The sequence below is a fragment of the Ursus arctos genome, unplaced genomic scaffold (genome assembly GCF_023065955.2).
Source record: "Ursus arctos isolate Adak ecotype North America unplaced genomic scaffold, UrsArc2.0 scaffold_20, whole genome shotgun sequence".
In the NCBI taxonomy this organism is placed as follows: domain Eukaryota; kingdom Metazoa; phylum Chordata; class Mammalia; order Carnivora; family Ursidae; genus Ursus; species Ursus arctos.
This window is the reverse complement of record NW_026622875.1, coordinates 5,886,790-5,911,475: the sequence shown is the minus strand read 5'-3', so window position 1 is coordinate 5,911,475 and position 24,686 is coordinate 5,886,790. Positions and strand designations below refer to the sequence as shown.

Genomic DNA, 24,686 nt, shown 5'->3' with positions numbered 1-24,686 from the left:
CACAATATTATATCTCCCTACCCGTCAACATGGCCTTTCTCTCCTTTATTTAGATTTTATTGAATACCTCTTCTTAAGGCTCATAATTTCTCAGTTAGAGATATTATACATCTTTTGTTGTATTTATTTCTAGATGCTAGGCATTCTGATATTATTTTACGTTCTCTTTGATAATGCATTCTCGTTGTTTTGCTGCGGGTGAGCAGAAATGCAGCTTCGTTTTTATACCAGTCTTAAATACATCCACTCTGTTATATTGTTCCTACTATTTGTCTGCCCTCCTGTTACTTCTAATAAAGTTGTCTGTAGATTCTTCGGGAATTTTAGTACTATCATCTGAAAAACAGCAGCTTTATTTATTGCTTTCCAATCCTCACGCCCCTGCTTTTTTTCTTTTATTGCATGGGAAGGGCCCTAATATATTGAGGATTAAAAAGGGTAGTAGTTGGAATCTTTAGCTCATTTCTCATATTAAACGAATACTTCTACTGTTTCCTCATTTAGGATGATGTTAATTTTAGGTTTTCTTTAATGTTTCTCTTTATGAGTTCATTATATTCCCTTATATTCATAATTTATAAAGAATTTTTATCATGAATAAGTATGTAACTATCACGTGCTTTTTCTGCAGCTGTTGAGATCATTATATGATTACCTCTGTTAATCTATTAATGAATTACCTGTATAGATTTTTTAAATAGTGAACAATCCTTGCATACCTAGTATAAAGCAAAATTGGTTGGATTTTTTTTCAGACACTGTTGAATTTCATTTATAATATTTTGTTTAGGATTATTACACTTAGATTCATGAGTGACACGGGTCTGCTGTTTTCTTATAGGTTTTTTTTTTTCTTGTTTTTATATCAAGGCAATGCTGGCTTAAAATTTAGTTGGCTACTATTCCTTCCATAATGTCTAAGAAAATCTGCAGAGTATTGGAATATGTTATTTCTCACCTGTATAACCATCAGGCCTGGTATTTACTTCATGTGTTTGCTCTAACTGCTTCCAGTTTTTAGATGGTGTTAAGATTGTACATGCTTCTTATATCTTCTTAGGTCAGTCCTGGTGGGTTGTGTTTTTCTAAGAATTTGTCCCATTTTGTTTAAGTTTTCAAACATTTTTGAAATGAGGCTTTCTCATTTTACAATAGGTATTAATTATAGGTAAATTGTTTAAAATGTTTTCTACATTGTCCATGATTTTTTCTGAGTTATTTTTGTTTGTTTTGATTTCTGCCCATCAACAGTTAAGTGCAAAATGCTAAATGCTGTAAGTGGACTCTGTGGTTGGGGCTTGGTGACATACATTGTTTCCTCCGAGAGACATTCCCTGACCACCCAATTAAAAAGTGAACACCCCACGTACTTATCATTTTCTCTCCTCTTACTCTGCTTATCCTCTTACCCTAATTTGCTTTTCTTTGTAGTCTTTATCACTACCTGATATTGTATTATATATATATATATATATTTGTGGGGGTTTTTTTTATCCATTCTTTGTCTTTATTTAGCACTGAAATGTGGGCTCCAAGAGAGCAGGTCTGTTTTGTTCTCCACCATAACTATTGGCTAAATAGTGCCTAATACAGGGACACCTGGGTGGCTCAGTCGGTTAAGCGACTGACTCTTGATTTCAGCTCAGGTCATGATCTCAGGGTCCTGGGTTTGAGCCCTGTGTCAGGCTCCGCGCTTGGTGGGGAGTCTGCTTGAGGACTCTCTCTCCCTGTTCCTCTGCCCCTCCCCCTGCTCACTCACTCACTCTCTCTCTCAAATAATCTTTTTAAAAAATAAAAATTAATAGTGCCTAATATATAGTCACTGAAGATTTGTTGAATTAAGGAACGGTGAACTTCCCCTTAGAATGGTCAAATAAAAATGCAACTATTTCATCAGGGTGCCTCCAAATAAAAGTATGTCAGGCTCTTTTCTTTTGGACTCTAAGTTGCCATGGAGAACTCTCCAACCTCACCCTGAGGAGTTTTAAGCCTGGCTGCCAGTATTTTGAGACTCTAGCAGGGGAATGGTCGAAGGTTCGTCGTGTAGAATGTTATTTAATTCCTCTGACGTCAGTATGGGCCCTCCGTTTGATACTTCAGCTGTGTCTGAGTGCGCCCCATTTCAGAGCTCCTCTGGTTCGGCCTCTCCAGGTAGTAAACTTCCTCGTTCCGCCAGGCCACAGGTGGTCAGGGCAAATAGAGGGTCTGGATAGGCCTTTCAGGTTTTCAGTCAGTCTCTCCCCGTGTGCAGTCCCAGCCCACTCCCTGGCCTGCGGGTGTACCTAAGCGTGTCAGGGACTCTGCGCATGCGCTCCTCCAGCCATCCCTGCGAGCACCCAGCAAATTGAAATGTTGAGTCAAATACCTCTCACCCATCTGCATTTTATCTTCCAACATTTGTTCACACTCTCTTGTGTGCTCTTGTCTCCTTTTCCACTTTCTTTGCCCCTGGAGGTTTATGCCTTCTTTCTTCGTTTAATATTATTTTACCAGGATTTCGGAAGAGAGAGTAGACAAATACCTGTGTTGAAAATGCCATGTTGAACTAGAAGTCTCATGAAGGTTTTGGCCAGATGGCTTCCCGGGGCATGGTTTTCATTATTTCTAATAGCAGAAGTATCTTCTCAAATAAAATCCTGTGCAGAAACCCTGTATGTAAAACCAAGCTACCCTCCTGTGGTTCGGGAAGACTGAAGAAGAGGGTCTGGGACACCTCTGCCCAGAAGATGGCTCCCCGTCATTTCCCCTCAGTGCCGCTCTTCGTCTTCCCCCTTCAGCCTCCCTCCCTAGGCCTCCACGGGAGGGCTTCTCTCCAGCACTCCCTACACGCCCCCAAAGCCCACCTGAAACTCTTCAGGCAGAGCCAGATTTGAAAATCCCTGAGTCATCTACCCCCGGTGGAGACACAGCTACCGAAACCCGTATGGATTTCACAGTAGCTCATAACAAGCTCTGCTTGTTGACTCGCCATAAGGAGGATTATTTATATCCTGTTTTTTCAGATGTTTTCATCTCCACATTCTGGGATGAGATCATTCTCTGTGAGAACACAATGACTTCTTGGATACCCTTTAGGATGATGGCTAATGATGAGACTTAATGTTTCTAAGAAATATCACTTTATCCCTGCAAATTGAAAGTCTGCAAGACTGACTGTCATTTCCCTTGTCAGTAATAATGTAAGAGAAAAGCCTCAGGAAATGTTCCGTTGCAATTGTGTAACCCACGTTCGCCCTCCCTATTAGAATTAATTTTTTTCTAATGTATTACAATCCCTGAAATTCTTCATTGAGCCAGAAATACCTCACCTCTTACTAACAAAAGGACTTGAGGGACGTTAGAACTTTGAAGTCCATTAGTATGGCGCTCCAGAATGCACCAGAGTACTTGCGCTGAATTATTAAATCATCAGAACCAGGTAGATGTTTTTTGACTGTATGACTCCAGAGAGCTCAGTGCTCAATTTTAAGTGAGGCCGAGGACTTAAAATTAATTGGCTGAGCTTACTTTAAGATGAGATGTCCCCAAGTAAGTGGGACCTTTGGCAAACTCATGGAGTTCTATTTGTGTATTTTAAAGAAGGTGCATTTACCTATAAAAATTAACTTCATACACACTGTGTGAGAAATTTTGAGGCAACATGAGGGTCTTCTGGGAAGACATGTGTGAGCTTCTCCTGTGAGTGTAAGTGCCTCCAAGTTGCCCTTTGGGTTTCAGCCCCACTGAATTTTTCTAATTGGAGCTGTCTCCCAAAGCACTTTTTAAAAGAGTGACAAGCTGTTAAATGTAAGCGAGGCTTACAATAATCCCATAAAGACGTTTCATGCCTAATACTGCAGCAAAAGAATTTTTGATATTGCTTCATAACTCAACTAATTAAATTTGACTTATACTGAAATGCAGCAAATATAGGAAATACCATTTTTTCTCCAAAACATACTAATCCACACATAATCAGCCTTTTCGAACTGAGACTGTATGACCTTTGTTATTTTTCCCTGTTTAGAAATGTTTCGGTGAAAGCTTTAAGAAAGCTTAGAAGGAAAGGAGAAAAGTAAATTACCTAGTCTACTTTTGAAATAGGTTTCTAAGAAACATTCAGTGTAGTCATGTTCTTGAAAAAAATAAATATTCCTTTTCTCTTATTACTAGTATCATACTTTCCTATAAAATATTTTTTCATTGACCAATGTAATCTTGAATCACTGTTATATTTCGGATTCTGAGTTGATACAGCTCGGCGTTATTAAAGGACTGGGAGCTGGCTTGGCTGCTATGAGAGCACAGACAGAGCGGTCATTAGTAATAGACAGCGAGGAAACCTTTCATTTTTCAGACATTACAATCTGATCTGACGTTGTGGAGAAAACATTTGCGACCTTCTCCATTCTGCTTTCCTCAGACTAACCATAAAATAAACCTGACTCTTCCTTCTCTTCTTACTTTACCCCAAGACAGATCCTTATTTACCTACATATAAATATAAATACAGTCTTTTTCATAAAGTATACAGCGGGAAGGTGTAACCTAGAAGAGGCTATGCCCTTCTCTCTAAACATTGTAAATATTATGAAAAACAGAAATTCCCCAGAGAGCTTTTGAGCAGCTGGTTTGAATAATGATTACTATTTACGCATCTCAACTATTCCAACATCCACAAATCAGAACCCATTTCTTTGTTATTCTTATAGGTTTCTAAGTGAATGGCTGAGGCAAGACCAATAATAGATCCCTACCACCCTCTTTTGTGTTTGGGCTGGGGATGGAGGCCAGGGAGGCACCTGGCCCAGGGAGTTGTAGCAACTGGACAGATAGCAGTGGTCGAGAGTGCCTTTAAAGAAATTGGACTCACAGGATCTTGGAATGTGAGAAACTGGGAATCTGTATCTATAATGTGCCACAGGATCCCAAGTGGAACCAGCGTCATTTTGCCAGGAAGGTAAATCATCCTTCTGTCTCTAACAGTAATAATTTTTGCATTATTTCCTGGACAAGGAAGCAGCCTAGTCCTATCTATCCAGCACAGGTAAGGAAAGAGGTTGTCCTATTTCAATGCAATGAAATTTGCTTGCTGTGGCATCTGTCTTGAAGTAATAGGCACATCCTGTAGCAACCTATTTATAACGTGCAACATATCTTTTAAACTTCATATTAATCTCCTACACATGTACCAATCATTTGCTTAAGAAACCCTTCATGTAAGTAATTCCAAAATACATGTCATTGCAAATGATACTTTACAAATTATTTTTTATGTTTGAAAAATGATTAGGTAATCTGTAAGGAAACCTATCATTTTTGTATGTCCTCCTCTACTATTCTAAAATATCACATAATTTTAAAAGTAAAGCAAGATATGAAGGGGATGTTTTGAGGAGTCATAAGAATAAAATGGCAAAACAAATTTAATTATGTAAGCAACTCTTCTCTCTCACAAACCTGAAAGAAAAGTAAAATTTAGGTATTTGTGAAATTTTCTTTGTCTAATAAATAGCCTCACTTTACAATAATGCCAATGACCCCAGTTTAATTAGGTGCAATTAATTTTGTGCAAGCGAAAGTTGACATCTTGCTAGAGGCATAACCAGCTGTACCCTGTCTTATGAATTTTTTTATTATCACCAATGAGAATTCAGTTGTCGGAGCTATTGCAAAAGGGTGGGAGGCAGGGAGGAAAAGGCCACAGGGCTGCATTTTATATTTAAAAATGGCTCCAGTGGACAGAGAAATGTTTAATTAAAAGAGCTTCTAGGAATGATTTTCCATTGGCACATCATCTCTGACAAGTGATCATGACTTTATTACCGCGGTTCGCACTCCCTTTGGACAGTGTTCCCATACATGTGTCTGGACACATCAGCTCAAATGAAGACCAGGCCCCTTTGAGAGTTCACAAAGCGCTCCCTGCTGCGAGAAAACACTCCCACCGACTGCAAGTGAGCCGTGTCGTCTGGAGGTTTAATGCAGTCCTTTTGTTCAATCTTGGAGAAGTTCTGTACCCCTCAGATTGCTCTCGTCCAGATTATCACATGCATTAAAAAGCCACGGAAGATATTTTGAAAAACCACTGCCACCACCATTCCACATGCCTCCTTAACACTTGTAGTTTTTATTTTAGTGATTGAAAGAAGGCTTCTAGACTTATTTGGGTAGACATTTTTATCACCTGTGTCTTGTACATACAAAAAAAAAAAAGAAGAAAAAGTAAAATATGCTGGTTAAGATGGTCTGAAACCCTCTTCACGTTCAGAATCCAACTCTCCATTTAACCACTTTGCGTCCAACTTGTCGGTCTTCGCTTCTCCCCACAGTGTCCCCCTCTGAGCCCTCAGATGACCTTGCAAGCCACCAGCCTTGTCCTGCGGGTTGGATGCTGGGCTCTGTTGTTCTTAGCAGATGGCAGGAGTACCTGAACTACCAGATCCCACCTCTTCATGAGTGGTCCTTAGCTGGTTTGTTGGCTGAGGGAGTGACAGGTCAGTGACGCAGTCATGCCACCAGCCACCGGGGTGGCTGACATTGTGAGACACCTGACTTTAAAGATGGCAAAATATGAACAACCACACTTCATAGAATCCATGAAATTCAGTAGATCTGCATTCTTTTGAATGACTGCATATTATTCAAATGACCACAAATTAAATCATGAAAAAGAATGTCTTTTTCTGCCACCAATGTCTACTCTGCAACCAAGCCTAAATGGTCGCCCAGCTTTTTTTAAACATGAATATAAAAAGTGGTGAAAGCAGTGATTCAGTGTACAGGAGAGTAAAAGCATTTGCACGTGAGATTGTCACCAATCCAGTCACCCCCTCAAAAACATGCACAGGCACTGACTCCCCAGCTGCCATGCCTTTACCGCAGACCCATGAACATTACCAGCAGTCCGGAAGCAACAAGCATTTCTTCATCCCAGCAGCTGAAATTCATCAGCAGGTCGGACAAATACAAGTTTAAACTCTGTCTGGGCAGAGGAGTAAATAAGCAGGCTGGCTTTAAAACACAGACATTGAAATGTGTATCAATTACTTCCGAGCCTGTAATCTACTGCAGATCCGAGGGGGAGACGGGATTGAGACTGGGCCTGGAAGGGATGTCAACAGTTGAATAAAAGAGTCCATCTCCAGAAATGTGCACCTCAAAGAAAACAGTTCTTGCTGCCCTCCAAGAGGATCTCCCGCCCCCACCCCCCTGCCAAAACCAAAAGGCCAGCCTGACTCATACGTGAGTCATGCTCCCTGCACAGCCGCCATCTGAGTCACACACACAACCATCGTCTCCCAGCCGTCACACATTTCATCCTACTCACCTTTTCTCCAACACACAAGTGCTAATCAAGTCCCCCGTTACCCTTTTAATTCCCACTAAATGCCCACACGTGACAACTCAGAGGAGCTCAAGGAGAGAAATTCAAAGTCAACTGAATTTCTTCCACCAAAACAGATCTAGGTATATGTCCTGCCATTTTTCTGTGCGTAATATATCGTCACATTTCTGTTCACAAAACTGGAACCATATGCTATATGATACTATACCTGCCGTTTGATAGACTGATTTTTCTTCACTTAACAGCATATCAGGAACATTGGCCCATGTTCATAACTGTTCTTCTATACGTATTTTTACTAGCTGCATCATGACCATTGTATATTTCACCAAATATACTTAATCTGCTATTGGTAGACATTGGAATTGTTTCCAGTTTTTTGTTTTGTTTTTGTTTTGCTTCCTTTTTTCATCTTTTTTTTCTTACATTCATGAATTTACTCTATCCTTCTTAAAGTGCCCTGGTCTCTCAAAACAGGCTCTAGTCCTAGAGTAGAATACCAGCCTGTGACCTGTGCAATTTAACCTCTGGGTCCTAGTTTTCTCATATGTAAAATGAGGGTCATAATACTTACTGTAGTGTATCTGAGGGGTAGAGGTCATATATCTGAAGTGCCGTAACACGAAGTAGATGACCCAGAATGGTCACTCTTGGGGCACGGGGTGGCGCAGTCGGTGAAGCATGTGAATCTTGATTTCTACTCGGGTCATGATCTCAGGGTGGTGAGATCAAGCCCTGCATCGGGCTCTGCCCTTCCCCCACTCTCTCCCTCTCTTAAAAAAAAAAAATTCTTCTTCTTTCAGGATGTAAATTGCTTAGAAATCATTTGGCTTGATTAAGATGAAAGTAGACCACATTTGCACCTAAGAGAGATGACTGTTTGTATTCCATTGTTACTCCAGTATCTAAAGAAGCCTCATTCTGGTCTTCAGTGCATGGTAGAAAATATTTCGGGCAAAATGCTTTTTTTTTTAACATTAAAATCCTATAATTCCAAATTTAATTACATGTAAGTGGTCATTAGTGAAGAAACTAGACACTGATACGAAATGAGAACCAACAGCTGTCTGGGGAATGCAAGTATTTATAGCTCTTGGGAGAGTCGGGTGAGGTTACAGGGGCTGTGATGCTTCACCGGAGAAAAGCTGGTGAGTGCCACTTCCCCTTTTTCTATCGGTTTCTTACACGGTGAGAAGATTCTGTGGCCGCGTGGTGTTGGACGTCCTCCAGCCATCATGTGAACATGTACAGATGGAAGGTCCAGAAGCAGCCTTAGAAAAGGAAGCGGAAAGAGAGATTATGTGCAGGATTAGAAGAAAAAAACCTAGAGAGGGCCACTCACACCCCAGCCACCTTTGGAGCTGCCCTCCTCAGCTTTCACAGAGGAAGCCAAATGCCTGAGTCCTGTAAGATGTGGGGTCAGGATGGGACATAAAGAGACATGGTGTCCCCTCTTGTCCCCAGTCCTCTCTGCGGCTTGGAATTTGAAGCTACCGTGAACTTCTCTGGGCACGTGCCTGCCAGATGGTGGGCTTTCCCATCTCTCCTGCCTTTATCCCCCCTCTCCCCGACTCTGATTCCCCAAGACCACCTTTCTTCGGCAGCCCCGTCGTCTGCAGTGACTCTTCTTGCTTAACACCTTATTTACTGATGGACGTCCAGGTCGTAAAGGTATTCTTTCCTCATATCTAAGATAGGGAGTATCTACTTTGTGTTACTCGAGTTCTCTTCCGATGCTCTGCGTATTCCACATTTCTATTTGTACGTTATGATTTAATGATTAAGCACTGGGCACCTGTCGGAAGACCTGATTTCTGTTCGTGGTTCAACTACTAACTATGCATGCACTTAACAGAGGGGTCATGAACTGTAAATGCCCTCAGGGGTCAGCGAGAAACATAAATGAGTGGAGAAGCCCAGATACAAGGCAATAAGGAGTAGTGGGGACTGTAGCAAACTAGAAACTGTATGCCCTGGCCAAAACGGACAGCAGCTACTCAGCACCAGCCTGTTGGCACCGTGCAGTTCGCCGAGACGGTGTTCCCTGGTCCTCGAATGAATGAGTGAGTGAACAGTTAAACATCCCTTCTGTAGTATAAAAATCATTTATATACTTCTGTGTGTGTGATGATATGTGCTGGGCCAGCAGTATTCACACAGTTACGTAAATACCAGTCTTCCTGAAAGTCCAGTAAATGAACATCCCATGCATTACACACCGTTTAGCAAGGAATTAACATAGTCCCACTCGAGTAGAATAAGAAATATCATTTTAGAATAGTATTTTCACAATAACAAATGGCGGGTAGCAGAAGAGGAAGCGGTCAGGGTTTGGGGATGGGCAATGTCTTTGATCAAGGAGGAGCGGCAGCCCATTTTAAGCCCCCTCAGCACACCCTGCAGAGACACCATCGCACATTCAGGACGCCTGGAGCTCACCAAAACCTCAATGGTTCCTGCTTTCTTTCTTCATGACAAATCCTTAGAAAAATGAAATGTGTTTACACCTACCGTTGGGTAATTACAACCCACATTTTATATTCCTTCTCCTTTGAAAGTTTCATGAAACAAAAAAAGATATATTGTAAAAATACGGGTGATTATTTATCATGTATAAAGTCTTTGAATAATGCATCAAAGATCCATTAAAATACATGGAAATAACATATCTTAATGGCCCAGTCACAAACGAGGTGGGGATATTGAGCATCAAATGACAGCGCGGGGCCGGTGGCTCTCCCAGCCACTCTGACTGTGGAGAGAAAATGAGCAAGGCGTGTTTGAAATCCCTAAGCATATGCGTGGTTCCTTCTCGCTCTGCTTCTGGAGGAAAACCGAACAATTGCCTTAGAATTATAAGCAACTGCAGGAGGTGTAAACCCACTAAGATTATATTATCAGACACACAGTCAAGATCTGATAAATCCAGACCTGAGATTAAATGGAGTGTGGGGGGAGAGCCCTGGATTCGAGAAACAGAAGTTCAGCCTGCCGTCCCTTCTTCGTGACCTTCGCGTACCAGCTGTCTTTTGCCATAGCGATGATATATATTCCAAAAAACGCCCGTATCCGTGGCATTCAGTAACAAACCTTGATTTCTGCTTAGGGGCCTGTAGGCCGGCCGAGCAGCTCTACTGATCAGAGCTGGGCTCCAGGGGCTTACTCGGGTGTGCAGTCAGCTGCGGGTTGGAGGCGCCTTTACTGCCCTTGGCCGAGCTCTGTCGAGCGCTCAGGGCTTCCGCGGGGACAACTGCTGATGGAGCTCTGTGCCGTGAAGTCCCTCATCTGCCGGCAGGCGAGCCTGGACTTGTCCTGAGGGCCCAGGCAGGGCTTCCTCAGGGGGATACTTGGCACTGGAACACTGGCACTTCCTAGGCATCCTGTTGGCCAGACGTCAGAGGCCGGCCCGGGGGTAGGGAAGTAGACCCCAGCTCTTGATGGGAGAAGCTGCGAGGTCAGGTTACGGAGGCGGCAGGTGCAGGGAGTGAAGAATTGGGATCATTTTTATACACCAGGCTCTTATGGGTCTGGGGAACTTTGACTTCTCTGTGTAACTAACTGTTACCTTGCGTGTTACCCGCACGTGGTTGTACAGCCAACCAGGGAATACAAGCGAGCATCATTTTAAACTCGAATTCAGTGCAACAGTTGAAGAGAAGTTAACTAAGGGACGGTGTAGGGGGTAAAAACCAAAGAATTTTAAACATTTCTGTGTAGACACCGGCGGTCTAAGCTGCTGCTGGGAGACTGCTGTTTCTAAAATCAGAAAACACAAAATAGTTCTGGGGTTCAGAACCGGACTCGGAACAGCCCAGTCCCAGTCACCTCAAACCAAGGCCAAGGACAGAGGCCAGATTCACAGTGGCTACCGCCCCAGTAGGAACCACAGCAAACTTGAGGGTCATCAATCACATTGTTTCTCTCAGGGAATAAACCGGTCTTGTCCTTGTATTTTGAAAAAAAGTATTCTCTTTATACCAGATTATATTATCACTTGGCTGGGTTTTTGAGCTATTGTCGTCTTAGTAGTTAAAAACCTTTCACCTCTGCCACCCTCTCGGTGTTTTGTGTATTTTCATAATCTCCCCAGTAATGGTAGTTGGAAGTCAGCACAGGCGTTTTATAAGTCAAGGTCTTCCTCACCCTAAAAGCCAAGCAGACGTTGGTGCTCGTTGGTCCTCTCGACTATATGCCTTCCTGCTGCTGGCCAGTAGGCACTGTCGCTAAGAAAGCCACTTGCACTCACACTGAGATGCCCAGTAGACATATTGAGTCTCGTGTCTTCGTATTTCTGACCGTTCTCCATCCAGAACACCCTCTGTTCAGGTCCCAGGGCTCCCTGTCAGTAACTCCGGGCTGCAGTGTGGTTTTTCACTGCTTCGTGGTCCATAAGGAGGTTTCCGGGATAACCAGGACACAGACCTTTCAGCCTTACTATCGACAGGCAAGGCAGACGTCAAGCAGCCTTTTGCGTGAACAGTTTGCTAAATGCCACTCAAAACATCAAGCAACCTTGAATTGGATACCTTAAATTATATCGCTAATTAAAAAATGAGGATCGTGTTTCGTTTTCACCTCTGATGATGCTTGAGAGATCCAGGCAAATTAGACCCCTGGCAGCTTGGATTTTGCAAGACTGCGTAGCCTGGTTCTAAGTGAGGCGGGTGTGGGGGGGGCGCTGCAGTGTGAGGGACAGAGGCCGGGGACTCCAGGTTGCAGGAGTGAGCCTCAGAGCAGCCGTGCTTCCCCAGGGTCGGGGAAGGGGCTCAGAACAGGGGTTATCATTTCTTGACCCTGTGACACAGAGGCCTTCGAGAGCACCAGGTGGCCCCCCTCAACCCCCAGCCAGGCTGCTGCTTGAGATCTGTGACTGAGTTTCCCCAAAGCCGTCTTCATCTTAAAACCTGCTTAAAGGCTAAAGGCAAACAAATCCTTCTTGAAACCTGAGTCCATTTTAAGATGTCTTTACTAAAATCCCCTCTGAACCATTAGCTGTTATGTCATATAATTTCCTTTTCCTGAGAGTAACATTCTTGGTGATTACCGCTATAAGGAATTGTAAGTCTCACCCAGTAAGAAGTCCTGCTCAGTTTCCCACGGTGCTAATGTGGTACTAAGGCGATTTTCTGAATTTCTACCTGAGGTGTTTTTTTTCGTTTCATTCTGACTACTAAATCTTTCCCTTCTTTTTTTTTTCTTTGCCTTCCCTGAGTTAGAAATGCTGTATGGTTTGGTTGTTGAGGTCTGAGTTGATCCTTAGCACAAAGGTCAGTTGGGGGCAGAATGACAAAACTTATGATCAGACTTTCTTCAGAATGAAAATATATATCCCTGGGTGTTTTAACCTTATTTTCTAATGGTATCGTGGGTTATTATTATTATTTTTTTGTAACCTGTGCATCCAGTGGCCAGACACTTCAAGACTTTAGCAGTTCAGTAAATAGAAAATGTTACATACTCCTAGATTCAAATTAGGTTTAACTTCATGCCTTTTTAATTTTAAAATATGCTTTTAATGTGATTTTTTAAATTTGCAGTTTTACTTCCCACTATTTCCTAATCCATATATCTTGAGTTTTACATTAAAAATGGGTTGATTGGAGGGGGTGGTTGACAAACTACAGATAATTAGTTTTAAAACTTAATTTATGTGGGATCAAAGGGTAACCTGAACATATTAGATTTCTCCAGGAAAAAAAACAATTGCAATGGAAGAAAATTAAAAGGAGATAAATTCTAGCTCAGTAGAAGTCCAAGCTGCCTAAGAGTTTAAGACAGCTCGAGGACACTCTGTCAGAAGTACTCAAGGCCAGGCGATGTATTCAAGTAAGTGGCTTGAGAGGTTCCTTTACAAAGTCACACCACCTTTAAAATTCTGTATTCCTCTGTCTGGGCTTTCAGAAAGTAGAGAAGGGCTGTGAGTACGTACAGAGCACCTGCCCTGTGCCTAGCTCCGAAATATTTTCATCCTTCCTACAAAACACAGAATTATTCACCCCATTTTCCTGATAAGGAAACTGAGGTTCATAGAGGTTAAGTAATGGGCCCAGAGGAAGAAGTGAGGATTCAGAACCTAAGCCCGACGGACTCCAAGCACCCTGAGCTGTTCAGGCAGAGCCTGTGCCTTCCGTGCCTGCTGAGGGCTTGGCTCCTCGTCTGAACAGGAAGGCTGCCTGGGCGCAGAAAGGAGCGGCCTGCTGGGGGGAAGGCTACCTCTCCTTAGTGGATTTTCAGTAATTCCAGAAGTTACCAATAGGTGGCAGTACATACACGTAACAGTGACGGTGCCTGTGTTAAATCGGTGGATTGTCTTCTTCCGGATGCCCTATGGTTGTCAAAGAATCACTGCATGTGCGTCATCTGAGCAATTTATACAAAGCGTCCCTACCCATTGGAATAAAGAAGGATACTAATGTCAACTATCAGACGAGTTGCTCTTTGCGTCTCTCCCTGTGACGGTAATAATGCCAGAGCAATTCGGTGTTGGCTTCCTAAACCTGGCTTCCACTCGTCCCCTTCTGCTCCCTTGCTGCTGGGGAGCGGCCTTTGCCTTTTCTTCTAAGCTGACACACAGACTGGGACGACGAGGGATGCTTGAAAAATTACTTCCTTAAAACTCTTTGTAGCCAAACAGTATTGAAATGTGTTCCATTTCAAAAAAAAGGTTAGGCCCGAGAGTTGTATCCGTGGTCCACCGTCGCGTGGAGCAGGCACACAGCCGGGTGACCCCCTGGCCCCTCTCCAGCACCATCGCCCGTGGAGCTCCAGGACTCACCACCAACATAATGAGCTCCGAGGAGCCTCCACCTCTGAGGCTCTTCGTGCTGCAGGCCGTCTGCTGTGTTGCGAGGTTGTGCCTTTCCGACGGGTCCGGGGTTTCCTTCAGTTTCTCTAGGGTGAACCTGTGGCGTATTTTTTTTTTTAATGACATAAATGAGCTCCCTTGGTTGGCTTTTGGCAACTTGCTGAAAGCATAGTTTTCCTTCAGACAACCCTGTTCTGTCTATTTGGGGAGAAAAAAAGGAGTCTTTCTTCAGAGGGCTGTGGCCCTGGGAGGCTGGCTCTGACGAGCTTCTTTGAATTGTCCCCGTGGGACAGGGCACTAGGTGACAGCAGGCTGAGGACCCCATTCACCTCTATCAACAGGAATGTAAACTCAGTGACCCCACACGGTTTATTCTGCACCAGCCATGTGTTTGGTATTGTGGCCTTAAATTATCTTTCACTTAAGGTGAAATCGGTGTGAAAAAAATAATATTCACAGAAGTTATCGTTTTATCATTTGTCAACTTATGAACTAAGTTATCATCATTGTCCTTTAGTAAAAGTTATCATTTGTAAGTTGGGAGTGACATCGGTCACTCACTTCTCCATGCGAGGAACGCCTCAAACTGCTTTCCGTTAACAAAGCCAGGCAGTTGTAACGCGCCCACGGTAACCAATGGCTGAGCAGAACCGGTGTCCTGTGTGCTTCTGCGCAGGCTGCAGAGTGGGATGAACCTGCAGATATGCTTCGTCAACGACAGCGGCAGTGACAAGGACAGCGACGCTGATGACAGTAAGACTGAAACCAGCTTGGACACCCCCTTGTCTCCCATGGTGAGTCCAAAGCCACCAAAGCTCTGTGTGTGTGCTTTCCTGGTCACTTAGCTTCTTTTTTTGTTGTTAGTCAGGAAAAAAACATGGCAGAGATGAAAAAAATGTCTCTTGCCATTTCTTGACATAGCATGTGCCAATAATTTGACAATGAAGAATCAAAGCTATGATACAGCAAGGAGACACGAGCCCTGTTAAAGTTAGCAACTACTTTCGTATTAAACCATGAGAGAAATCACATATGCCCCCAGAGAATCATGCTGGATACCAGCCCTTCTCCACTGGGCTTAGAAATATGAAGTGCAGACCAGCAGTGGGACACGTTTTAAAAGGCAGGGGCGGGGATCCGGGTGAGGACGGGGGGGGGGCTAGCACCCAGAGACGTTGTTCAGAGAAACCAGCAAGATAACGTGTGTAAAACATTCCTTACTCATTCCTTGCACACACAGTACAAAGGATGGCTTAATGATCCTGGGAGCTAATTGCTGGAATCCTTTACTCTCTGTGAAGTCTGTATCACCTTTCTTTCCCAAGACCAACCAACAGGAAACTGTGTTGGTCCCTGAGTGTAGGGCAATGTCAGAACTTCATTGGATACCAGAGATCCTGTCCACTCCAGAGAACAACATGCTGCCTTAGCTCTGGGTTAAATATTTTGCTGTGTCTGATCACTTTAGGAAAGTTTAAAACCAAAAATCAAAGGAATGTCTCAAGTTTGTCATAAGTAGATTCTCCCTATTATTATGTGACTCTGCTAAAATCAGGGTCTGTTCTTGGCACTGAAGAAATAAACCATCTGCTTTGATGTTATTTGAGATTCATACAGACCAAATCAAGTGGCGAGTCGCGTTGATGGAGGGGACTCTCTCAGCCACTCTGGGAGGGCCCAGGGACTGCTCTAGCCCATCTCCAAAGATGGCGCCTGACACAGAAAGCTCAGGGCTGCTCTTTTTCCCTTCACAGAGCAAACAGAGTTCTTCCTATTCTGATAGAGACACTACTGAAGAGGAATCCGAATCCCTGGATGACATGGATTTCCTCACAAGGCAAAAGAAATTGCAAGCTGAAGCCAAAATGGCCCTCGCCATGGCCAAACCAATGGCCAAAATGCAAGTAGAAGTGGAAAAACAGAACAGGAAAAAGTCTCCCGTCGCTGATCTCGTAAGCAGCAGACACTGAAATGCCAGCGAGTGTTTGGTGGCTGCAAATGGTTGACGCGGTCCCAGTTCTTTCCCAGAGTTATGCAAACTTGGGTTTCTACGAGGCAATTTATAAAAAGTACTGTCATTGAGAAATATTTAAGTTCGTTTCTTTTTCCTTCCTACTGCATCACTCAGACACATAAGCAACAGATTACACGAAAATGAACTCTGTTCTTGATTCATATGTACTGTATTTCTTAGAGGCATAATTAGCTGTCAGGGGAATATCTTAATGTCATTAAAGCAACATCAGTTTAGAGCCTACTGGTTATGGCAAACTCACTGTTGCCTTAGCGCTCGTTCCCACCTTTCAGTGAAGACGGTACGGCACAGTGGATAAGGTCCTGGGCTTTGAAGTTCACGTCTGCCGTTAACTTGCTGTGGGGCTCTGGGCAAGTTACTGAGGTCTCAGTTTTGTCATCTACAAAATGGGAAGAGTAACACCCGTGTGAAAGCATGATTGTGAGAATTCAGTGAACAAAGCATGCAAAGCACACAGCACAGTGCTGGTAGCGTGGTACAAACTAATAAAGGGCGGATATTATTAATTTTATCCATGTCGTTGGTATTCCTGGAGCTCCCTGGTCATTCATTTGTGGACGTGATCATTGACTCACCATTGTCACAGCCTGTGTTCAAGACCAGTCTGAGAGCTTTGGATTTGATTAATGTAGCATTTTGATGCCAGTAGGGTTTTGGACAACATGGTGTGTGAGGCTGGGGGGCAGGGAGCTCGCACTGGGAAGGGCAGACCGGGAAGGCTCTGGAGCACAGACCCTGAACGGAAGTGGGTGAGAGCGGGTCTGTCGGGAGAAAGGTGGGTCTTGTGCTCAGTGCCCTGGCTGCTCGGGTCACACCTCCGTTTCTTCCCTCTGTATCTTCAGCTGCCACACATGCCTCATATAAGCGAATGCCTGATGAAAAGAAGTTTAAAGCCCACCGACCTGCGGGACATGACTCTAGGGCAGCTACAAGTCATAGTCAATGATCTCCATTCCCAGATAGAAAGTAAGTGCACAGGGCGCTCAAGTGGGTGTCGAATGTGAAGTGTCGTGGGATAGTACTGCCTCCTTGATTCACTTCCTTTGTCCGTGTCCTTGGGTTCCTCCTGCGTGCTGCGAGAGAAGGAAGAAAATCACAAGGCTCTGTTTTTGTTTTTTTTACTGTAAAATGTTCAGAAAGATCGAGAATTATTCAAGGTTCACAGAGGTGATAGGTCCTTTTTATTCATCTCAAACCCCCAGCGCCTAGCACAATGCCTGGTGTGTATTTGGCTCACGACATCTGTTTTTAGACTACAATTTGGTAGTTACATGTCATTAATTATGCAATTATACCCTCAACTTTACTTGTATATCTATTCATTTTAGGTCGTCAAATCAGATCCCACTTATTTTGTGGAACTCCAGGCGGGGAAAATATGTATGACAGATACGTGACAATTACAGGATGACAAATTATGGGCCTTTTCTCCCCAGAATAAAGAAGAGCCTCTAACAGAAACGTGCTGAGCAGGTGGCAGCTGAGTGGCGCTCACTTGAGGTGGCTGATTTTGCAGAGAAGGGCAGCCAGTTGTTCGGCTAGATGAGAGAGAGAACATGGAATATGCTCCCTTGGGCAGTGTGGTCAGTCCAGCTGAACCCCTGTGCCCTCCAAGCTCTGGAACATATGATTCTGTAAAATCCTGTGGACTTAGAGATTACAGAGCACCTAAGACACATGCCAACCAGATGCATTCACACAAAGTAATGATAGAAAAGCACTTACGAGCCAACCAAGGAATCTGTACATGGACTGAATGTTTCATGAAAGATTTATTTATGGGGCACCTGAGTGGCTCAGTCAGTTAATCATCTGACTCTTGGTTTCAGCTCAGGTCATGATCTCAGGGTTGTGAGATCGAGCCCAGCGTCAGGCTCCATGCATGGAGTTGGCTTGAGATTCTCTCTTTCCCTCTCCCTCTGTGACTCCCCACTCCCCACAACTTGCACGTTCTCTCTTAAAAAAAAAAAAAAAAAAAAGGATTTATTTATTTGTTTGTTAGGTATGATGAAGGTATTGTGGTTATGTTAACTTAAAAAAAAGAGCCTTGTCTTTAAAGATACATACTGAAACATTTACAGATGAAATGATACGATGTCTGAAATTTGCTTTAAAATAATCTGGTAGGAGAAGGAGAGAGAGATGCGTCAAGATTGGCCATGAGCTGATCATTTTTGAAGCTGGTTGGATGCATGGGGCATGGGGATTCATTAAATCAGCCTCTTTACTTTTGTATCAGTTGGAAAATTTCCAGAGTAAAAAGTGAAAAACTTCATATGGGAAAAATATTTCCATGCACTATGTGGGCCCTCTACTGAGTGCTAGTATAAAAACCAACTCTACTGGAATTTAAAAAAAAATTTTTTTAATCTACCCTAAGAACATACTGAAAAAAATAGAATTGGACACACTCAGGGTTAATATGTTTAGTGTTGTTTTAAAGTCAAGAGAAAGGGTTGAACATTCTAATTAAGAAACTATAGATTCACAGGTTTTTTAAAAATTCTACTACATTTTAATTTTAGTTGAGAGTAAATTACTAGGACTGTAATTCTTTCAAGGACCTAAAAGGCGTTCTGATAGTTTGCCACAGAAACATCTTCCTTAGACTTCTAAATACTAAAATTATCATCTCGCCATTTTCAATAGTAGATGAATTTAGATCTCTTCGTATGATTTTTTTTCCTCCCTTTTTTAAGTTAGAAACTAGTCTGACCTAAGGCAGATCAATGTACCATTTGAAGTCAGGATCTCTGAAAGCATTTCTAAGGAGGACCTAGCTGAACACCTCCTTCCTTTCTTCTGTTTCTGGGCCCAGAGCTCTTGCTGCTAACATGAATGCTATGGCGCATGTGTCCATATGTCTGGACCTAGAAACTTCGATCTAAGGGTTAAAAATAAGAGAGCCCCTTGCTTGTTCCTGTTTTTCAGGAGCAGGAGCCAGATTCACCCAGTGCACTGATTTCAGGAGGATTAGAAATGTTTCGATCTAAATGTGTTTGATTCCCAGCATAAACCCTTCGGGATCTCTTCCATGGTACTCATGCAGAGATTGCGAGGTCTTACACACCAGGCTCTCGCGTGTCGAGACAGGACTTCGATCCTCCTGAGAACAGCCCGCACTGGGCTGCCGCTTCTGCAGGCCCTAGGGGGCCCCTCCTCCAGCTGGTGCCTGATGGATTTCAGGTGTGGCGGCTCCCTCCACCTGTCCTCCAACTGTCCTCCAACTGTCCTCCAGCTGTCCTCCAGCTGTCGGGGTGGGAGCATCCTCGAGATGGAAAGTGGACAACTTAACATGCCCCAGACGTTTTTGCTCACATTTCTGCAAAACGAAATACTGCTTTTTCTAGCAAGCTGTTTCCTAAGAGCTAACGATTTCTTTTCCCACTTTAATGTGAATGTCATTGGAAACCCTTCCTCGTGTACTCCTTTCTAACAACACTTCTGTAATTATGCAAACTAGTCATGTTCTCACACTGAGGACTTCTCCTGGGCTTGTGAAGGGCTAGTGGAGGAATTCTAAATCTTAGCCAAAGTAACTTGTATAATCGTCCATATAGCGGCACGCTGTCACTGAGACGCAGTTTTATCCGTTTTTAAATGGCCCCTTGTCTTTGCTCCAGGCTTGAACGAAGAGTTGGTCCAGCTGCTGCTCATCCGAGACGAGCTGCACACAGAGCAAGATGCCATGCTGGTGGACATCGAGGACTTGACCAGGTCCGTGAGTGACGCGCACCCTTGCCAGAGAAGGAAGGAAGCCCAGGGGGGTCCAAAGTTGAAGAACTGGGGAAAGAGCGATCCCTAGAGAGCTCCTTCCCCTTACTTCCATGAGTAACTCACCTCATCTCTGCGGGTGTCAGCTGTTCAGATGGAGGGGAAGTGGCTAAACCTCCTTTCCAAATGCATTGCTTAAGACACACACACACACACACACACACACACACACACACATGCATTGCTTTTTCACAACCGCCCTCCCAGTGCATTAGAATTTCTTACACCCCCACCGAAATCAGGTCAGTTCTGGCCCAGGAGGACTTTTTCCTGAAGGACTGTCCCCCTGGACAGTCAGCCCTAAGCCATTCCATGTTGGCACGCGTCCAGCACACGAGCAGCCGTGCGGTGGGTGCCACGGAGTGGCATTTGCTGTTATGTGACCCGCTCTCGCTCGCATCTGCCATGTCCAGAAGGCAGGCACACTGGCATCTTTCCACCGCACCAGTGCCACCAGATTGCTCTCACCCGGGGAAACTCCAGGACTCGAGTTTCCAGCTGGGCCTGGCTCCAAGCACCCCTCTATACAGAGGTAAAGAATGTTGCCTCTCCCCACCCCTCACCCCCAGGGATATGAAATGAGGCTAAGGCCAGTCAAGATCTTGCATTTCTTAGTCGTTTTCTTTGTAGAAAAGCCTATCCCCATAAGTGTATGAAGTATCTGAAATACTGTGAGCATTCGTATGATCTCATATTTACTTTGCTACCTTTTCTGAGACAGTACATATGAAGTCTTTAAACCAAGAGGTAATAATTGTTATTAATCTCAGAAATGGGATTCAGGGAGTAGAAGGCTCCCCAAGGAGAGAAAGATCACTGCTTGTCACAGTAACATAAGGAATTAACCCCAAGATCCAGAACCATTCCAGAGGAGCTTTGAAAACATATGTAGGGAAAATGCACTTAGCACCTACCACAGGACCTCTTCTCAATGCGTAACACTGGATAAAATATTTTTCTAAATTCAGTGTTATAAAAATAGTTTGGGTAGCAAAATAAATGCTACAGAACTATGTTTAGGCTTTTTTTCTTTAAAAAAAAAGAAAAGACTTATGGGCAGTACTCTGTGTTGTACGCTTTGGATATTATATTGCCTCGCCCCTAACAAAAAACAAAAACAAAAAGCCAGAAGGCCTCATACCTTCTTAGTAGATTCGCCTGTATCTAAAATATCACACACGTGTGTATTATTATTGCCATCTACCCATGCATTCGCGCACTGCCCCAGCAACTTTTATAGGTATTAAGATTATTATTAAGATTATGGGAAATCCCTAATGAAATCTAAGACCCAAACCTGCATCTTCTAAAAAATATGTGAACTCTTTTGTAAGTTCTGTGACTTGCCTGTGACAGCAGAGACCCTTTCTCTGCTCCTCCACGCAGCACTGGAGTTCCTCATCACCGAGGGGACGCTGAGAGGCTCCTCTCTCTTCTCAGTGTTAAGCTAGGACTTAGGTTTGGTGTGATCATGGGAAACAGGGCAGACAGAACCATGGGATGAAAAGGAGAGGAGTTACTAATTTAAAGGTGTTAGAGGAACCCTTTAAAGTGGAGCAGGTGGGGGAGAAGTTCCAACGTCCGCTCCTGGCTGCAAGCTGTAACTGCTCGTGGGGGGTTCTGAGGGTCCTTAAACATACCTAAAGGTAGCAAGGTCAGAACTGTGCAGCCCGATCCCAGAAGGCTGAGAGCATCGGCTGGGAAGTTCCGTTCACCTGTTCCCTTTACCTGTCCAGCAGAGAAGGAGGCGGTCTGCCCTTCCAGGTGGCAATGCAGACGAGTGGTTCTGCATTTCGCCTGCACATTGGAATCACCTGGGGCGCTTTATAACTGCTGATGCCTCGTCCCAGCCCCGAAGATCCTGATTTAATGATGCTGTGGGGTGGCCTGGGCATTCGGATTTCTTTAAAACTCTCCAGGTGATTCTAGTGCAGAGCTGAATTTGACATGCGCTGGCTTAAATAGCGCCTTTTTAGAAAAGTGCTCCCTGACCGCCCCCACCCCCAAGACTGGGGTAGGACCCTCTTCTCGGTGTTCCTGGCGACATGGCACTCCTTCCATGTGGAGCCCTGTCATATTGTGCTAAATCATCTTCCGTTTCTCCTTACTCACTGCACACAACCCGCTCCTCCATCTGAAGCAGGGGCACGCCGTGTTCATCCTTTGTTGTGTCCCCAGAGCCCAGGCCAGGGCCTGCCAGGCACAGGTCCTCCGTAATGATTGTTGCTAAAAAAGGAGTCCTTGTGGGGCTTGAGTCAAACAAATGCTAATAAGGATTTTCATATAAATAGTTGATGAGAACCTTTTAGTTTTATGGACTAAAACTCTTTCCCTTCTTTGTTTAAAATGTTAATGAAATTCGTGCTTGTATGTATGTCTCAAAATAACACCCAGTTTTCAGTATTTTCTGAAGCTATTTCCTGTCCTTTCCTCCCCTCTCAGAAAAACCCCTTGCTGTATGTGTGCGTGCACACGCGTGTGCACTCACACAGATACGTATTTTTAAACTGCTGTAGAGACTATAGTTCAGTTTGCTGCTGTGGAATCCTAGCTCAGGGGGCATCAAAATATTTCTTGAGCTGAATTTAAGTGAGGCCCATAAGCCCCTTGATGAAAGTGATCGAGGCTGCTTTATACACATAAACAGGCCATGACCAGGGTCTGCTGAAGGGCGTATTTGTTTTAGGAATAAAGGGCTGATCTCTTTTTCTTGAGTTCCTTTATTGTTTAATGCATATCACCAATCATTTGTGGGCTGTTGAATGTGGCAAGGACACTGTTGTCACTTCCCTATTTCTTGAAAGTATTTGTGGTTTGTCTCCCCTATACCATAGATAGGAGACATTCTGCACAAAACCAGTGAGTTAAACTTGACGTCATTGGCTACCCAAATCTAGGCAGCACACAAAAACTGCCCCTGAGCCTTTGATTAAAGCCGGAAACCACAGACTTAGATGCTTTCTCTTGCCAAATTTATAAATTCCTAAAGTTGTCCCTCAAAACATTTGTCTTTCATAGACGTCAACCCTACCACTCTCTGGGAAAACGTTTAATGAGTGCACATTCGAGTGATGTCATCAGCTTGGCCGTTCACCCCCCTCTGTCTCCGCTGGCCAGCTGCTGGGTTGGCTGAATGTGGAGCTCACAGGCCGTAATAGGGCTCGATGACTGAGAAGACTCACCCACTCTACCCTTACCTTCACTGCCATGGTCATGCCCTTAGGACCAATACAGGGGGCAGGACTCACGCAAACATGGAAAAGCTTGACATCTACAGAGCCCCACAAATTGTTAGGAAGACATTAGCTTTTGTAAGAGGAGAACTGGATTATTGGCTTCAATGTCTGTCAAGAGCCTTTTGAATGGTTATGTTCGTGTCTGTGTGCATGTGTTTAGAGTAGTCACGCGGTTCCCTTCTATCGCCACACCTTGTTTGGACTTTTTGCTTAGCACATATATTCTGTCTGCTATCTCCTTCTTGGGCTATCTGTTCCTTTTTTGTCCCTCTCCACTGGAATATACGTGCCACGAAACCGAAGACCTCAGCGTCTGCTCACCACCAAAGCCACAGCTCCAGGAGCAGTACGTGGCACGTAGAAACATACTAAACATTTGATGGGTATATTTTCCCAGATACTTACCTCTTTTTTTTTCTTTAAGAAACACAGTGCTTTTTCTTCTCAAAAGGAGCAACATCTACCATTCTCAGGTTCATCTAGTGACTTATTCAGTAAAAGGAGTCACACGTGGGATATACAAATTAAAGAGGGCAAACCATCTGAATCAAGTACTGTTTCTTAATTCTCTTGGATTCATTATGAGTAACTCTGAGCCTCAGTTTGGGGGATCATTGTAGCTGTGGATTAGAAAGCAGCTTGGATCTTTCTCTTAGCACTAAATAATGGCATGATTCATTTTACAGACACGCGGAAAGTCAGCAGAAGCACATGGCAGAGAAAATGCCTGCAAAGTGAAAGAAGCCATCCGACCAGAGGACAAGCTAGAATTTCTTTTGCTTCTGTGGTTGTAAAAATGCTGTTGCTAAAGGTGGTGCAGAATCAGCCGAATATCAGTGTTAGTCATTGATCGTGTCTGAAGCTTAACGTCCAGTGATTGGCCTTTGCTTCTTAATTTATTTTAATTTTTTTACTGTGCCACTAAATATCAGGCATTTTAATAAAATATTGTTACAAAAAATGTACAGTACTGACACCATCACAAGTCATGGTTCTCAAAGAGGGTAGTTTTAACTTTATTTTTATTTGTTTAGAGATTTTAAGTTGGAGCAGTATTTTACCACTGACTACTTTCATTCTTCACTGTAGTTTTAAAGAAGAACTGTAAATGACGGTGCTATCTAGACAAGTCAGAAAATACATGCCTGCCTCGTAGTGAAGTTGTAGCTCTCCGTAATACGTACATTTTAATCAGTTTTCAACATTTTGTGAATGTTGACTACCTGAAGTTCATTTTTAGATGTGCTATTAACATTCTGTTGGATTCAGAGGGTTCCTGGAAAGTTTTATGTATAAATATGTAAAATAAAAATTAAAACTTTGTTTCATAGGATATGTCTTTTTGCTCACTAGCAAGCCCGCTACTGGCTGTATTTCTAACCTCTTCCCACTTCCTCAACTGAACTCCCCACTGTGAAGCCCTTGTCAGTGAAAGAAATGAAGTGCTCCAGAGGAAAGCAATGCAGAGAACTGCCAGGAAGATTATGAAGGGTGTGGGAGGGTGTGTGT

At 43.6% G+C, this 24,686-nt stretch overlaps 1 protein-coding gene and 2 long non-coding RNA genes across 11 annotated transcripts in view; 1 reads left to right on the top strand and 2 right to left on the bottom strand.

The window, feature by feature from the left end:
- SCHIP1 (schwannomin interacting protein 1) overlaps positions 1–24,505 on the top strand; it is a 144,443-nt gene extending 119,938 nt beyond the window's left edge. For 5 of the 9 annotated variants that reach the window (XM_057316102.1, XM_057316101.1, XM_057316100.1 and 2 more), the window contains 4 exons: positions 14,809–14,926; positions 15,887–16,084; positions 17,010–17,133; positions 19,791–24,505. In XM_057316102.1, the coding sequence (XP_057172085.1) occupies positions 14,809–14,926; positions 15,887–16,084; positions 17,010–17,133; positions 19,791–19,972 (622 nt within the window). In that variant the 3' untranslated portion in view covers positions 19,973–24,505. The remainder of the gene's footprint in view (positions 1–14,808; positions 14,927–15,886; positions 16,085–17,009; positions 17,134–19,790) is intronic. The other 4 variants (XM_026497381.4, XM_026497384.4, XM_026497383.4 and 1 more) reach the window with 1 other exon arrangement.
- LOC123000939 (uncharacterized) lies at positions 5,674–10,720 on the bottom strand. The gene is made up of 3 exons (XR_006409354.3): positions 10,259–10,720; positions 7,902–8,598; positions 5,674–7,084 (listed from the first exon to the last, which is right to left on the bottom strand). It is a non-coding gene; the product is annotated as an uncharacterized LOC123000939 (long non-coding RNA).
- The window catches only part of LOC125282052 (uncharacterized), a 95,519-nt gene continuing 87,867 nt past the window's right edge, over positions 17,035–24,686 (bottom strand). Inside the window, exon 4 of the long non-coding RNA XR_007189178.2 lies at positions 17,035–17,240. This is a non-coding gene — a long non-coding RNA (uncharacterized LOC125282052). The remainder of the gene's footprint in view (positions 17,241–24,686) is intronic.